Source organism: Leucopleurus acutus (genome assembly GCF_964270905.1).
Source record: "Leucopleurus acutus genome assembly, chromosome: 13".
NCBI lineage: Eukaryota > Metazoa > Chordata > Mammalia > Artiodactyla > Delphinidae > Leucopleurus > Leucopleurus acutus.
This window is the reverse complement of record NC_139155.1, coordinates 67633287-67649167: the sequence shown is the minus strand read 5'-3', so window position 1 is coordinate 67649167 and position 15881 is coordinate 67633287. Positions and strand designations below refer to the sequence as shown.

Here is a 15881-nt window from a genome sequence, read left to right as displayed (position 1 = left end):
AATTGGCTAATTAATACTCCATTTTGGGATATACAACATTTTGTTTATCCATTCATCTGTCAGTGGACATTTGGGTTGTTTCTGTCTTTTGACTATCTTGAATAATGCTGCTATAAACATGTGTATATGAGTTTTTCTGTAGATATGTTTTTGTCTCTTAGACAAAATTCTATTCTCTTTAGGAGTGGAATTGCTGGGTCAGGTGGTAGCTCTATGTTTAATCGTTTGAGGAACTGCTAGGCTCTTTTCCAAGGAGGCTGAACCATTTTACACTCCCACAAGCAGTATCTGGGGACAGTTGCTTACTTTTTACACCTGTATTTTAAATTTTCTTAGAAGCAGCATGCATTACTATTACAACTAAAAAATTAAGAAGTGTTAAACTACTTCTCTTAGGCTAACAGTAATGACTCAATTTCTTCCTTTTGGTGCTAGTATAATTACCATTCTGGAACGCAAGTTTTGCAAGTCAGTTATTGACTATTTTTTAATGATTGGCTATATCTGCTCTTTGTAGTATTAATATTATAAGGACCTCCAGCAGCTTCGTGATTCATATTGGTTGCAGAGTTACCCATGATCTTGGCTTTTTCTTATGAACTTGGAATTCCTATAGAAGGTTTACCTTTCCTCAGATGTTTAAAGCAGCACCTCTTATTTTGAACTGTTATCTGTTTTCTTATCTCCCCTCTTGCACTATAAATTCTTTAATCTTCCTTAGCCCCCACATCTAGGCCTTTACCTATTACTGTCAGTTATACTCTAAAATAACTTACATCCTTATGCTTTTATTCCATCTGCACTGCCTTCATTCTAAATCAAGCCACCATTTTCCTCCCTGTAATTGTCTCCTGATTCTCTTTGTTCTTTTTGTTCTCTAATCCATTCACCACACAGTAATCAGAATTATTTAAAAATCAAATCATATCACTCGGCTGTTTAAAATCTGTCAATGAATTTTTGACACTTGGAATATAATCCGTTGCCCTTGGAATATAATTTATACTCCTTACTATCTACATTATCCTCTTGTACATTTCTCCATCTTCAAGTTGGGCCACTCTTCTTTCTGACTCAGTACATTTTAGCTATACTGTCTTCCTCTTTTTAATCCTTCAGAAATGCCAAAGTCTTTTCCTTGTCAGGAACACATGTTGTTTTCTGTACCAGGAACTGGCCTTGCTGCACAGAGAGGCCTTTTCTGACCACCTTACCTAAAGTAGGACTCCCATACCCCCAACCCTCTCAGTCTCTGTCTCAGCATCCTGTTTGTTTCCTTTATCACATTGAGCACAATTTGTAATTATAATTATTTGTTTCTATCTTCCACACTGGGATATGAGCTCCTTAGTGCAGGAACCAGCACAGTGTCATAGTGTTTGACACGTAGTTAGTTCTCAGGTAATTGTTGATTGACCAAAGTGCAGCACACCATTTTACAGTCTTTATTTGGTGTAGAAATGGAAGACATCAGGGGCTTCCCTGGTGGTCCCGTGGCTAATAAGATTCTGCACTCCCAGTACAGGGGGCCTGGGTTCAATCCCTGGTCGGGGAGCTAAGATCCCACATGCCTCGTGGCCAAAAAACCAAAACATAAAACAGAAGCAATATTGTAATAAATTCAATAAAGACTTTAAGAATGGTCCACATCAAAAAAATAAAAACTGTGAAAATTTCAAATGTATAAAAGTAGAGAAAATAGGTTAATCTCCATTTACTTATCTCATTGGGCTTCAAAAGCTATCAACTCATGGGCCCATCCCGTTTCATAGATATATACTCCTATTCATTCTGTCTATTCCATGATACATTACTTCATGTGTACATATTTCAATTGTATATCTAAAAGAAACTTCTAAAAAGCCATAACCACAGAAACCTCCTAACCACTGTGACATTGTCAGTTATACAGAAAATTAATAAATAACATCAAATATTATATGGGCAGATTTCCCTAAATGTCTCAAATTATTTTTATACTTTGAATTAGGATACAAGCAAAGTCCATATATTGCAGTTGGTTGACATGTCACTTACATCTCTTTTTTAATCTGAGTTTTCCTTTGATCTCTTCTGTCTTGCAGTTTAAAGAATTGGGGTTATTTTTATATTTTTATAGGTTTCTGTAGACTAGATCTATGTTCATCCTATATTTCATTAGCAGTTGTAGAAAGATGATACTTACTTGTGTCTTTCCTTGTTTGTGTATTAGGTGAAATACTACCCCCATCAACTACTTGGTTGTACAGAGGTTCAGTTTATATAGGAAAAGCAAGATAAATACTAATTCTTTGCCTTTATTTACCAGTTTCAAAAATAAGAAGTTGCTTACTTAGCATCCTGCAGTGGTGACCAATGAAAGGGAAAGAGAGAGAAATATTATGAACTTATAACTAAACATATTGAAATTCAATACATAGCCCTTATTTTTGCTCAAATTATTCCATTTTCACCAGTGATTCTGTTTAGATTGGCTCTGGAGTCCTTTTGATATACCCTTAGTAGTCTTTGATAGTTTCCTTGCTTTCCAATTTAATGTTCCAGGATGAACTTACACATTTTCTGTTCTAGACCTGTAATTGGCTATTTCTCAGGAGCTTTGTTGGCTTCTTTTGAAGTGAGAATTAATATTTAGATACCATGGTCTACATGCTTAGAATGCTCATTGCTGCTGGGTCAGTTCCATAACTTTTTTGCAGTAGGATTATTTTTAGTATTTCATGAAGAGTTTGATTATATTCATACTCCTCACCTACACATCACATAAAACTTACCCTTTAAAAGCATACAGTTCAGGAGTTTTAGTATGTTGTGCTAAACCACCACTAATCTGTTTTCTGTCTCTACCTAGATTTAAAATTCTGGGCAATTCATATAAATGAAATTGTACAATATGGTATTTTGTGCCTGTCTTCTTTCAGTTAGTATTATGTTTTCAGTGTTCATCCGTATTATATCATGTGTCAGTATTTTAGTCTTTTTTTATTGCTGGATAATATTCCATTGTGTGGATATACCACATTTTATTCTTTCATCATTTGATGGACATTTGGGTTGTTTCTGCTTCTTGGCTATTATGAAAAATGCTGCTGTGAACATTAACACACAAGTTTTTGTGTGGATATGTTTTCAGGTCTCTTGGGTATATACCCAGGAATGGAGTTAATGACTCATATGGTGAATTTTAAAGGAACTGCTAAACCATTTTCTACAGCAGTGCATGAAGGTTTCAAGTTCTCCACGTTCCACTACCTTTTTTATGTTCATTTCTTCATCACTGGAGTTGCACTTTGTTATCCGTTTTGAAAAACTTCAAATCCACTTCTATTTGAGTTATTTAAAATATAGCAGTTTGAATATGTATATGGTACTGTCATTAGACATTTAATTCTAAAACACAAATATCTTTTGCACAACATTAGGGCAGTTTAAAAATAAAATTCATCCAGTAGGTGTTTCTTTTTAAAGTGATCTTTAAGAGATTTTTTTCTAATAAGTTCATACCCTCAGGAATAATTTCTTTGCCTTTCCTCCTTTCCTTTTTAATTAATTCCAACAGGTGGCCTCTTTACATACCCTTGCCACCTCATCTAAAACAGCAGTTCTTTGTTACTCATCTCTAAACCCTGCTTTATTTTCTTTGTAACACTTACCAGCTACCTAATATAAACATATCTATCTATTTGTTTCTAGTGGGGAAGGCAGGCAGTAAAATTTTTATTTTATTTCATTTTTTAAATTTATTTTTGGCTGCGTTGGGTCTTCGTTGCTGTGTGCGGGCTTTCTCTAGTTGAGATGAGCGGCGCTAGTCTTTTTGTGGTGCACAGGCTTCTCATCGTGGTGGCTTCTCTTGTTGCGGAGCACAGGCTCTAGGCGTGCAGGCTTCAGTAGTTGCAGCATGTGGGCTCAGTAGTTGTGGCGCATGGGCTTAGTTGCTCCACGTCATGTGGGATCTTCCCGGACTAGGGATCGAACCCGTGTCCCCTGCATTGGCAGGCAGATTCTTTTATTTATTTATTTATTTATTTAGGCTGCATTGGGTCTTCGTTGGTACACGCGGGCCCCCTCCAGCTGCGGCGAGCAGGGGCCACCCTGCGCCGCGGCGTGCGGGCTTCTCACTGCGGTGGTCTCTCTTGCCGCAAAGTGCGGGCTCTAGGCGCATGGGTCTCAGCAGCTGTGGTGCAAGGACCCAGCTGCCCCAAGGCACGTGGGAGCTTCCCAGACCAGGGATCGAACCCGTGTCCCCTGCAATGACAGGTGGACTCTCAACCACTGCACCACCAGCGAAGTCCCAGGCATTAAAATTAAACTCCGTGACTTTTTGGTTACAGTTGTCTCCCCTAGATCTAGAGCAGTGCTTGGGTTATACTAGGTGTTGAATAATTATTTATTGAAATGAATGAATAAATGAGAATTTTATGCTAATCTCTGTTCTTGAGCTAGGTTATATCACAAAGACTTGTTTTAGGTTTGAATAATGGTAAGAATGATGACTCTGACTTGATTTGTTACTAAACCACTTGGTTCTTCCTCATCCTTCTAGCCTCTGAACAATGGAGTACCCCAAACCACCACTTGGTCCTCTTAGTTTCTCCATCTGTACTTGCCCCGGAATTTACTAGCTTTAATGCCATCCACACCGTTATGGCTCCCACATTTATGTTACTATCTCTAGCTTCCATCTTCTTCATCTCCAGGCTAGTTTGTTCAGCTTTTACTTGGTGTCTTCAACGGGATATCTGATAGGCATCTCAAATATAACGTGTCTAAAATGGAACCTTTGATTCCCTGTTTCCCCTCCTGTACCTCTGCACAGAGTGGGTAATCCATTTTTCTTAATGTTTTCCCTCATCAGTAAGTGGGAAATCCTTGCTTCTAGATGCTGAAGCCAGAAAGTGTGACTTCTTTTATTTAATGAATTAGCTCAAATCCTGTGGGTGGTAATTTCAAAATATATCCAGAATCCAGCAGTGTCTCAACCATTTCCATCACTACTTCTTACGGTGATTATTTCCTTCTGACAGGTCTTCCTGTTTCCTCCTATGCTCCCTCTGTTCCCGCCCTATAGCCAGAGCCATCCTTTAAGTCACCTCATGTCACTCCTTTGTTCATAACTGCACAAGGCTCCACATGTTCTGGGCCCTGCTACTTCTTTGATGTCCTCTGTTCCCTCACTTTCACTGCTCACAAAGAGTTTACTTTGAATATTGAATCCCAGACTGCCTAAAATATCCTATATTCATGGAAGTTCAGTGAACTAGAAATGCTGGCTTTGCATGAAATGTATTTTTTATTAAAAAGCTACTTATTAGAGATGATAGTGTTCTTACTAGCCTGTCTTTGAGTTTCTTGTTAGGTATTCCTCCCCCACTCTTATAGTTGTTTCTGAAAACCAGGTAAAGGTATTAGTGCAGTTTATGTGACTTTTCAGTGAGCACAGGATATTGGGGCAAAAGGCAGTTTTTTCATATTTTTTTACTAAGCCAGTGTGGTTCCCACAGATGGGGAGATCCACTTTGAATTTACAGATAACCACAAAAACATACTGTAATATTACAAGAATGTTGTTTTTGCATTTGCAGGTTAGTTTTAGTTATTGCTTTATTATTTTCATCTAAGGTTTATAATATTTTTTGTATTGCTATCAACATTAAGAACATGAGCATTTGCTACTTTTTTGCTCAAATAGTTTATGACCAGGAGGATTTTCACAAGGGAGTTAAGGAGTTTGGATTTGACTAGTGGGGATTGGCTGGGTGATATTCAGCTTTTCCTTGGCTGACTGGTCAGGTCTTTAGGTCCTTGTATATGCAGTTTCTTTAATTAGGGTATGGCCAAACGGGGCGGGGGTGTGTGTGGGAATTGCCAATTTTGTCCTTTTTTTTTTTTCTTTTTCAAGATCCAGGCATAAAGGAAAGAAAAGCCTTGCCAAGATACGGAAGAAAGGACGGGGATCTCTCCTCCTAATCTGGGCCTCCTGTCATGGTAAGTACAGAGAAATAACAAGAAAATTGAACTTGAACTCTGTCCTGACAATTAAGTGAATACTAATAAGTTCAGTTACCCATTTTTGTTATTGTGAGAAATCATTTCACTTTTTCTTTCCCAGAACTCTCTTGTCTATTTTCTTTTATTGTTTACTTAGTAGTAATAATTTTAGAATACTCTAGTGTCTTAGAGCAGTTTTGCTTCTATTAACTTTAATCCTGTGAGTTAGATATTGTCTCTTTTCAGTAAGATAGTAAATGGAGTCAAGACTAAAACCCATGTTTCTTGGACTACAGGGTTCTTATTCCTTTTCTAGGAAGGAAGGTATCATGAAAAGCTTTTCTCTGTGTGTGTATGCGCACGCGCGCATGTGTGTGTTTTGTGTGTAGGAAAATTATATGGTCATACACATATTCTTTATGAATTTACCTTTCTGGATAGAAGCAATTCCCTGTCTTTCCTGTCCTGTCTCTTTAAGGCATTATTTTTATCCCAGAGAAGATGAAGTAGCTCTGCACACTCCCTACCTACCTACGTCTTTGACTAAAATGAGTGTATTTCAGTGACTTGTGGGCTATTTAGGACCCAGTTCAGGCAGAGATGATGGAGCAATGAGCCAACCACATTTCTATCAATCCTGAGAACATGTAAACCGTGCTCCAAGGCTTAAATAAGAAATGGTCCTCTGTAATATTGTCCCGCTTCTATCTTGGTGATGTTTTCTAGAACCAAACTCTGTCTCATGCTGGTGCACAAAAAACAAATTGAAAAGGCCATGTTAATTTCAAGCTTCATTAGGAACATGGGTTGAAAGTGCTTTTCAAAATTAAAAACAAACTAAAACAAAACAGAAAAACTAGTTGTATAGAAGTGTCATTAAAACGACGACAAAGGTAACTGCTCTCATCTTAAATCTTTGCCAGTTTTTTCTTAGTTTGTGGGCATAACAACTTTCTAATGTATTCTATACCCAAACACTGATGAGCTTTTCTTTAGACTATATTTTATTTTATTGGTTTTCATGAGTTTTTAATGAATTGAAAAAGTGTTTGCCTAATATTTTATGGTATGTATGCCAATGCTAATGAGTAGCAAATGGTGGGCTTATGAAAGCAGCTCTGTTCTGTACTGAGGGGTTGTCCTTCATTGTGTACCACATAGCTACAACGGTGTAGTCCTCATTCTGGTGCTGCTGGGGTCTCTGGTGCCCTGCAGACAGTCTTCCTGGTGCGCTCTGGAGATACTTCTGTGTGCAGTATTTGGCGAGCAGTATGACCATGGGTCTTTTTAAAAAAATCTGTCATAAAGTAGCATTATAACAAGTTTTTACAAGTACTTATTTACAACTCTTCCACCAAAACCCATGGTTGTGTTCCTTTCTAACTAGTTTATGTCGATATGTAGTTGGAATTAAAACATAATTATTTTGCTTATTTCACTAAATGAATTAAACATTTTCACTCGTTGACTCATTGGATTCCTAATGATTTTTTACTAGCTACATCGTTTTGCAAGTTGTTGAATCATTGATTTAAATAATATTAATTAATTTCTTTTGTTTTAGAATTTTGGTTCTGTGTCCTTAATCCTTATTTTTTGTATAGAGAATTCAGAAGTACTGGTTTTTCTTTGTTTTTTTAGTGTATACTTCTATACTAATTTGAGTAACATCCTCATACTTTTAAAAGTTCTTAAATGAGATTGAGGTTTCTTCGGGAGATTAAGTATTAGGAAGATGTTTTCATGTTTCATTATGGAAAATCTCAAGCCTGTACAAATCGAGAATTGTATGATGAACCCTCATATATGCATCAACCAGCTGCAATAATCATCAGTTCATGGCCACACTTGTTTCTTCTGACTCCCTCACCCACACCTCTTTGTATTATTTTGAAACAGATCACAAACATTATATCAAGGGAAATTTATTTTTGATCGCCTTTAATACCAGTCTTAAGAATGATAAATTGACAGACTGACAGTCACTTTAACTTTTACATTTGTCAAATGTTCCTACAGGTATTTCACTCTTAAGTGGTCAGCCTCTACTCGCCATGTTCTTTAAATATTTATCTCTAATGTTGACTTCTGAGGTATAGACTTAAGTCTCTTACCTGCATAGTTTAGTGAATAGCAGAAATTAGCCTGGAACTGTGGTGACTGATCCCTTTTCAAGATTTTATAGGTGACCCCGTATGGCGCTGGTGGAGATTAAGTACCACCAGATTCCACAATGCCTGGTGTTCCTCAGCAATAGCAGGAAATCGACCATGTGGAATACATTCTCCTACTAATAAACTACTGCTTATAGCTAGCCTAGGAGAAATTTGTTTTCAAGCCTCTTATCAGGCTAACACTTTGACAGACTTTTTCTTTTTCTTTTTTTAGTACATTTATTTATCTATTTATGGCTGTGTTGGGTCTTCGTTGCTCCACATGGGCTTTCTCTAGTTGCGGTGAGCGGGGGCTACTCTTCATTGCAGTGTGCGGACTTCTCATTGTGGTGGCTTCTCTTGTTGCAGAGCATGGGCTCTAGGCACGCGGGCTTCAGTACTTGTGGCACGTGGGCTCAGTAGTTGTGGCTTGTGGGCTCTAGAGTGCAGGCTCAGTAGTTGTGGCGCATGGGCTTAGTTGCTCCGCGGCATGTGGGATCTTCCTGGACCAGGGTTTGAACCCGTGTCCCCTGCATTGGCAGGTGGATTCTTAACCACTGTGCCACCAGGGAAGTCCCCAGACTTTTTCTTCCTTGCCTTTTGTCTCCTTCCAGCTCTTCCTCCATCAGCCATCTCAAGTTTGTCCTCCCTTTTACATAATGAAACTCAGAAACTGTAATAAATTAGGTAGTTGATTTAGCTTATGTTTAGCCAAATAATGTTTTTACCATTCTTCTTGGAAAGTCTATGAATAGTTTAATCCTAATCCTTGGGGATTAAATGCATTTTTATGTATTGTGTTGGCCATAAAGTTCATTCGGATTTTTCTGTAAGAGCTTGTGGGAAAATCCGAACGAACCTTTTGGCCATCCAATGTAAGGGGGAAAATCAGTCCAGAAGCCGTACAGGTAACGTGAACTGAGACAGTTTTATTAAAAAAAGCATTTATTTCATTTGACTGTGAAATATTATTTCTTTATGTTCATCTTGTTTGCCAAATTCTCAGTTCTCTTATACTGAAAATCATTTGTTCCATTTTCAGTTTTCGGTAACTGCTTTGGTTATATGCATTGGCCTGGATTAGCCCCCAAGTAAATGTGCCAGCAAGAATGAATTGATAAATGGCTTCTCTAGTTTTTTTGTTGTTGTTGTTTAGGCCTGCTATGTTATTTCAGTTCTATGCTATTAGAGGTCAGTAAAAATCTAGTCCAGGAATCACTTAAAGAATTAATGATGTGTCAAATGATCTTGAAGAGAATAAAAGTTTAGGCCTTATATATTTAGGTGAGTTTAAAAAGGTAATGTGATGCTGAGAAAGCATGTTTACAATGTACTTTTATGTAATAATTTTTAAAAGCCCCCCCTCCCATATTTTATAGCTTTTCCTGCCTATCCCCTATTGGCTTATGAGAAAAACTTCCTAAATTCAAGTTTTCTCGTATCTTTTCTCTTTAGTGCTGAGTGTGAATACTCAGTATTCTTTAAGTCAAGAACTACATCTTAAGAATGGAAATAGAATTGGTTAAAAGAAAAAAAGGTAACATTTATAGAAAAATTGAGTTCCTTTCAAATATGACTATGTCCCTTATTCCTTCACCCAATCATTGACCTCAGAGGAAGTGAGTGGAAAGGAATAAAATGGAACAGATTGACACAAAACTCTTCATATAACAGGTTATTTTGGTGTTTATAGAAGTGGAATCATTCTTCGTACACCCTAGGTAATTATATTTCTTGAGGCTCCAAGCCATGTCATATCAACCTTACTAAAACATACCAACTTCATTAAACTTTTATTTATTTATTGCTATAAATAACTGAATAGATTTTTATACTTTTGCTTTTGAAATTATTTGATTATCAGCTATGATTTCTTGACAGTCATGGTGAATACTTAGCAGTGTCACTTCCCTAGGACTGCTAAGTATATGACAAGTTTTATATTTTTTGGTAGCATTTTATGAACCATTTATAAAGTTGTTACAGTTTTATTTTTAGAATTTGAAGACGCTAATTTCTTTATACATTTTAAGTATCAAACTTTTTAGAAGTTTGTGCCTCAAGATAAAACCTGTGCCTCAAGATAAAATGGCCCCTTAGAGGGGTTGGAATGGGCCCAGTCAGCTAGAGTAGCAAAGATACAGTTTTATGGGTAGTAGCTGAGTGAGTGAGTGTTGTTGAAGTCTCTGTATGGCTGTTCGTTTCATCACTAGGTGACTGGTTTTATAGAAAGCCTGACTTCAGATTAAACAGCTTTACTTGGTACAGTCAGTGGTACCACATCCATGGATTCCCCGATTAATCGGGGAAAATTACAGAAAATTCCAAAAAGCAACACCTGAATGTGCTGTGCACCAGCAACTATTTACATAGCATTTACTTTATATTAGGTTTTATAAGTAATCTAGAGGTGATTTAAAGTATACTGGAGGATGAGTATATGCAGTATATACAGTATTATATGCAAATACTGTACACCTTTTTTATATAAGGGATTTGAGTATCCATGGGAGTGCTGTGTGTCCTGGAACCTATCCCCCTCAGATACTGAAGGACGAATGTGTTTAGTAGTGGATTATAGTAGAGCAGCAATTCTCAAAGTCTTTGGTCTGAGGACCTCTTTTTTACATTCTTGACTTATTGAGGGCCCCAAAGAGCTTTTGTTTATGTAGGGTGTGTCTGTCTGTATTTACTATCTTAGAAGTTAAAAGCTGGGCTTCCTTGCTGGCACAGTGGTTAAGAATCCGCCTGCCCATTTTTCACAGAACTAGAACAAAAAATTTTGCAATTTGTATGGAAACACGAAAGACCCCGAATAGCCAAAGCAATCTTGAGAACGAAAGAAGGAACTGGAGGAATCAGGCTCCCAGACTTCAGACTATACTACAAAGCTACAGTTATCAAGACGGTATGGTACTGGCACAAAAACAGAAAGATAGATCAATGGAACAGGATAGAAAGCCCAGAGATAAACCCACACACATATGGTCACCTTATCTTTGACAAAGGAGGCAGAAATGTACAGTGGAGAAAGGACAGCCTATTCAATAAGTGGTGCTGGGAAAACTGGACAGCTACATGTAAAAGTATGAAATTAGATCACTCCCTAACACCATACACAAAAATAAGCTCAAAATGGATTAAAGACCTAAATGTAAGGCCAGAAACTATCAAACTCTTAGAGGAAAACATAGGCAGAACACTCTATGACATAAATCACAGCAAGGTCCTTTTTGACCCACCTCCTAGAGAAATGGAAATAAAAACAAGAGTAAACAAATGGGACCTAATGAAACTTAAAAGCTTTTGCGCAGCAAAGGAAACCATAAAGAAGACCAAAAGACAACCCTCAGAATGGGAGAAAATATTTGCAAATGAAGCAACTGACAAAGGATTGATCTCCAAAATTTATAAGCAGCTCATGCAGCTTAATAACAAAAAAACAAACAACCCAATCCAAAAATGGGCAGAAGACCTAAATAGACATTTCTCCAAAGAAGATATACAGAGTGCCAACAAACACATGAAAGAATGCTCAACATCACTAATCATGAGAGAAATGCAAATCAAAACTACAATGAGATATCATCTCACACCAGTCAGAATGGCCATCATCAAAAAATCTAGAAACAATAAATGCTGGAGAGGGTGTGGAGAAAAGGGAACCCTCTTACACTGTTGGTGGGAATGTAAATTGATACAGCCACTGTGGAGAACAGTATGGAGGTTCCTTAAAAAGCTACAAATAGAACTACCATATGACCCAGCAATCCCACTACTGGGCATATACCCTGAGAAAACCATAATTCAAAAAGAGTCATGTACCAAAATGTTCATTGCAGCTCTATTTACAATAGCCCAGAGATGGAAACAACCTAAGTGTCCATCATCGGATGAATGGATAAAGAAGATGTGGCACATATATACAATGGAATATTACTCAGCCATAAAAAGAGACGAAATTGAGCTATTTGTAATGAGGTGGATAGACCTAGAGTCTGTCATACAGAGTGAAGTAAGTCAGAAAGAGAGAGACAAATACCGTATGCTAACACATATATATGGAATTAAAAAAAAAAAAAAGTCATGAAAAACCTAGGGGTGAAACAGGAATAAAGACACAGACTTACTAGAGAATGGACTTGAGGCTATGGGAAGGGGGAAGGGTAAATGGTGACAAAGCGATAAAGAGGCATGGACATATATACACTACCAAACGTAAGGTAGATAGCTAGTGGGAAGCAGCCGCATAGCACAGAGAGATCAGCTCGGTGCTTTGTGACCGCCTGGAGGGGTGGGATAGGGAGGGTGGGAGGGAGGGAGACGTAAGCGGGAAGAGATATGGGAATATATGTATATATGTAACTGATTCATTTTGTTGTGAAGCTGAAACTAACATACCATTGTAAAGCAATTATACTCCAATAAAGATGTTAAAAAAAAAAAAAAAAAGAATCTGCCTGCCAATGCAGGGGACACGGGTTCGATTCCTGGCCCAGGAAGATCCCACATGTCACGGAGCAACTGAGCCCGTGCACCACAATTACTGAGCCTGTGCTCTAGAGCCCGTGAGCTACAACTATTGAGCCCACGTGCCACAACTACTGAAACCTGCGCACCTAGAGCCCGTGCTCTGCAACAAGAGAAGCCACAACGAGAGTCCGCGCACCGCAACGAAGAGTAGCCCCCGCTTGCCGCAACTAGAGAAAGCCTGCGCACAGCAACGAAGACCCAACACAGCCAAAAAAAAGAACAAATTTATTTAAAAAAATAATAATAAATTTATTTTAAAAAAAAGTTAAAGCTGAGAAATCTTTAAAATGTTCATTAATTCATTTAAAAATAACCAATTAAATGTTACCATAACACTTTTTATGAAAATTAACTTTTTCCTCATCCGACAATAATTAATATAAAAGAGTAGCATTGATTTTTACAGTTTTTGGTTTTTTTTGTTTTTTTTTGTTTTTTTCCGGTACGCGGGCCTCTCACTGCTGTGGCCTCTCCCGTTGCGGAGAACAGGCTCCGGACGCACAGGCTCAGTGGCCATGGCTCACGGGCCCAGCCGCTCCGCGGCACGTGGGATCTTCCCGGACCAGGGCACGAACCCGTGTCCCCTGCATCGGCAGGCGGACTCTCAACCACTGCGCCACCAGGGAAGCCCTTTACAGTTTTTTTAAAAATGTTTGGCTTAATAGATGATAGCTGGATTCTCATACCTACTTCTCCATCCAATTTGTTACAGTATGGTTTTTTTTAAATAAATGAAGTAAATCCAGCCTCACAGAGATTCATAGTTAGAGGAAGAGTATTTTAATAGTTTTTCCAGGTAGTTGTGTGTATTCTTCTATTATACTGCATCAAAACTTGACAAGTATCAGTTCTTTTTAATAAATAAATTTATTTATTTATTTTTGGCGGCATGGGGTCTTTGCTGTGCACGGGCTTTCTCTAGTTGTGGCGAGCGGGGGCTACTCTTCGTTGCAGTGCGTGGGCTTATCATCGCGGTGGCTTCTCGTTGCAGAGCACCGGCTCTAGGCGTGCGGGATTCAGTAGCTGTGGCTTGCCAGCTCTAGAGCGCAGGCTCAGTAGTTGTGGCCCATGGGCTTAGTTGCTCCACGGCATGTGGGATCTTCCCATACCAGGGCTTGAACCTGTGTCCCCTGCCTTGGCAGGCAGATTCTTAACTACTGCTCCACCAGGGAAGCCCTGACCAGTATCAGTTCTTTGAAGGTTAGTTGCAGTGTGGAATCTGAAGCCATATCAGTGAACTTTTTGTATTATGTTAAAACCATAGGTCTGTCTTGCACTTTAAATTAATCTTTTATCCATGCATAATTTTGTAACATCAAAAATAGGTCATTTAGGGGCTTCCCTGTTGGCGCAGTGGTTGAGAGTCCACCTGCCGATGCAGGGGACACGGGTTCGTGCCCTGGTCCGGGAAGATCCTACATGCTGCGGAGCGGCTGGGCCCGTGAGCCATGGCCACTGAGCCTGCGCGTCCGGAGCCTCTGCTCCACAACGGGAGAGGCCACAACAGTGAGAGGCCCGCGTACCGCAAAAAAAAAAAAAAGAATGGGTCATTTTGAAAATAACGAGGAGTGAGTAATGCAGATCTTCCAAATGTCGACATATTTCGTGATAAAATTTCTTTAAAAAATCACCCTTGGGGACTTCCCTGGTGGAGCAGTGGTTAAAACTCCGCCTCCCAGTGCAGGGGATACGGGTTCGATCCCTGGTCCGGGAAGATCCCACATGCCGTGGAGCAGTTAAGCCTGTGTGTCACAACTGCTGAGCCTGTGCTCTAGAGCCCGTGAGCCACAACTACTGAGCCCGGGTGCCATGACTACTGAAGCCAGTGCGCCTAGAGCCCATGCTCCACAACAGGAGAAGCCACCACAATGAGAAGCCCACGCACCGCAACAAAGAGTAGCCCCCACTCTCCGCAACTAGAGAGAAAGCCCGCATGCAGCAACGCAGACAAAAACAAACAAAAAACCTTGAGTATTGTTTGTTTATAGATAGGATTTTTCTTTCTTTGAGATTAAAAAATTGTTAGAAGTGTGATAAGTAGCATGTGTGGAAATGTCCACTAACTAGTGGTTGTACTTCTTACTGGTGCTGTCAGTTTAACAAGATATGGTTTTGCTTATGTAAAATTTGCTGTGTAAACAGATTCCATCATAATTTAAAGTCAGACTTTCCACCAGATTGCTTTTTCCCCCTGGTCTTCCTATACCATAAAAATTCATAATGTAAAAGGCTACTTTTTAATATAAATTATAATTAGTTCAATTCATGTGCCATTTAGATTATAATTTATTGCTTCTTTGAAATTGCCTTAATAGAAATAAATCTAATTTGTAATATAAAGCAGATTATGCTAGGGGTAGTGGTTCACACATGTTTTCAGTTTGAGAATTCACTTCTTAAGTTTACATTAAAAAGAAAAAAACTTTCTGTTATGGAAAGTTCACATATAACCAAAGTAGACACAGTGGTATAGTGAACTCTCACTTAAAAGTTGCATGAATTATCCCTCATGGACAGTTCTGTTTCATTTATGCCCCATTCCCTTCCCTCTCCAATTATTTTGAAGCAAATTCCAGACGGGAGTCACATCATTTCATTTTTATATAATGCAGAATGTATCTTTCAAAAATGAGAATTAAAGGTTATAACTTAAGAGAAAAAAGCCACTGTATCTTGGTTTCTCTTAAAAGTAATATACTAAGAACTTATTAGTGCTTAATAGAAATGTTCTTAACCTCTTTAACTTTTTTTTTTGGCATTGGTGTGTTCTCCATCTAAAGGCGCCTAATGTATTAGATGGAACACTTTTGGGGGTGAATATTTTTTCATTGAGCTTTCTGCCAGTCCACCGTGGTCACTGGACTCTCACTGTTGTTATGCTTCTAGACATGGCAGAAAAACCCAGTATGGATGAGTAGGAGCTTTGAAATTATTTAAACATTTGGGTTTTTCCAGGATGAAGAGACTCGGCACAGCCTTGAGTGCATCCAGGCCAATCAGATCTTTCCCAGGAAGCAGCTGATCCGGGAGGATGAGAATCTTCAGGTAATTTCAGGCCACTTTTGATTGTGAGATAAGTATTAAGCATCATAGTAACAATGTAGCAGAACTAATGGATTCAAGTAATGTGCTATGTATAGGAAAATATGTATTAGAAAAATATATTTTTTCCTGAGCCATACACATAATAGAAATATAAGCTGGAAA

At 38.5% G+C, this 15881-nt stretch overlaps 1 protein-coding gene across 5 annotated transcripts in view; it reads left to right on the top strand.

The window, feature by feature from the left end:
• The window catches only part of MTMR3 (myotubularin related protein 3), a 144481-nt gene that overhangs the window by 78322 nt on the left and 50278 nt on the right, over positions 1-15881 (top strand). For all 5 annotated transcript variants that reach the window (XM_082853133.1, XM_082853129.1, XM_082853132.1 and 2 more), the window contains 2 exons: positions 5900-5985; positions 15630-15719. In XM_082853133.1, the coding sequence (XP_082709259.1) occupies positions 5983-5985; positions 15630-15719 (93 nt within the window). In that variant the 5' untranslated portion in view covers positions 5900-5982. The remainder of the gene's footprint in view (positions 1-5899; positions 5986-15629; positions 15720-15881) is intronic.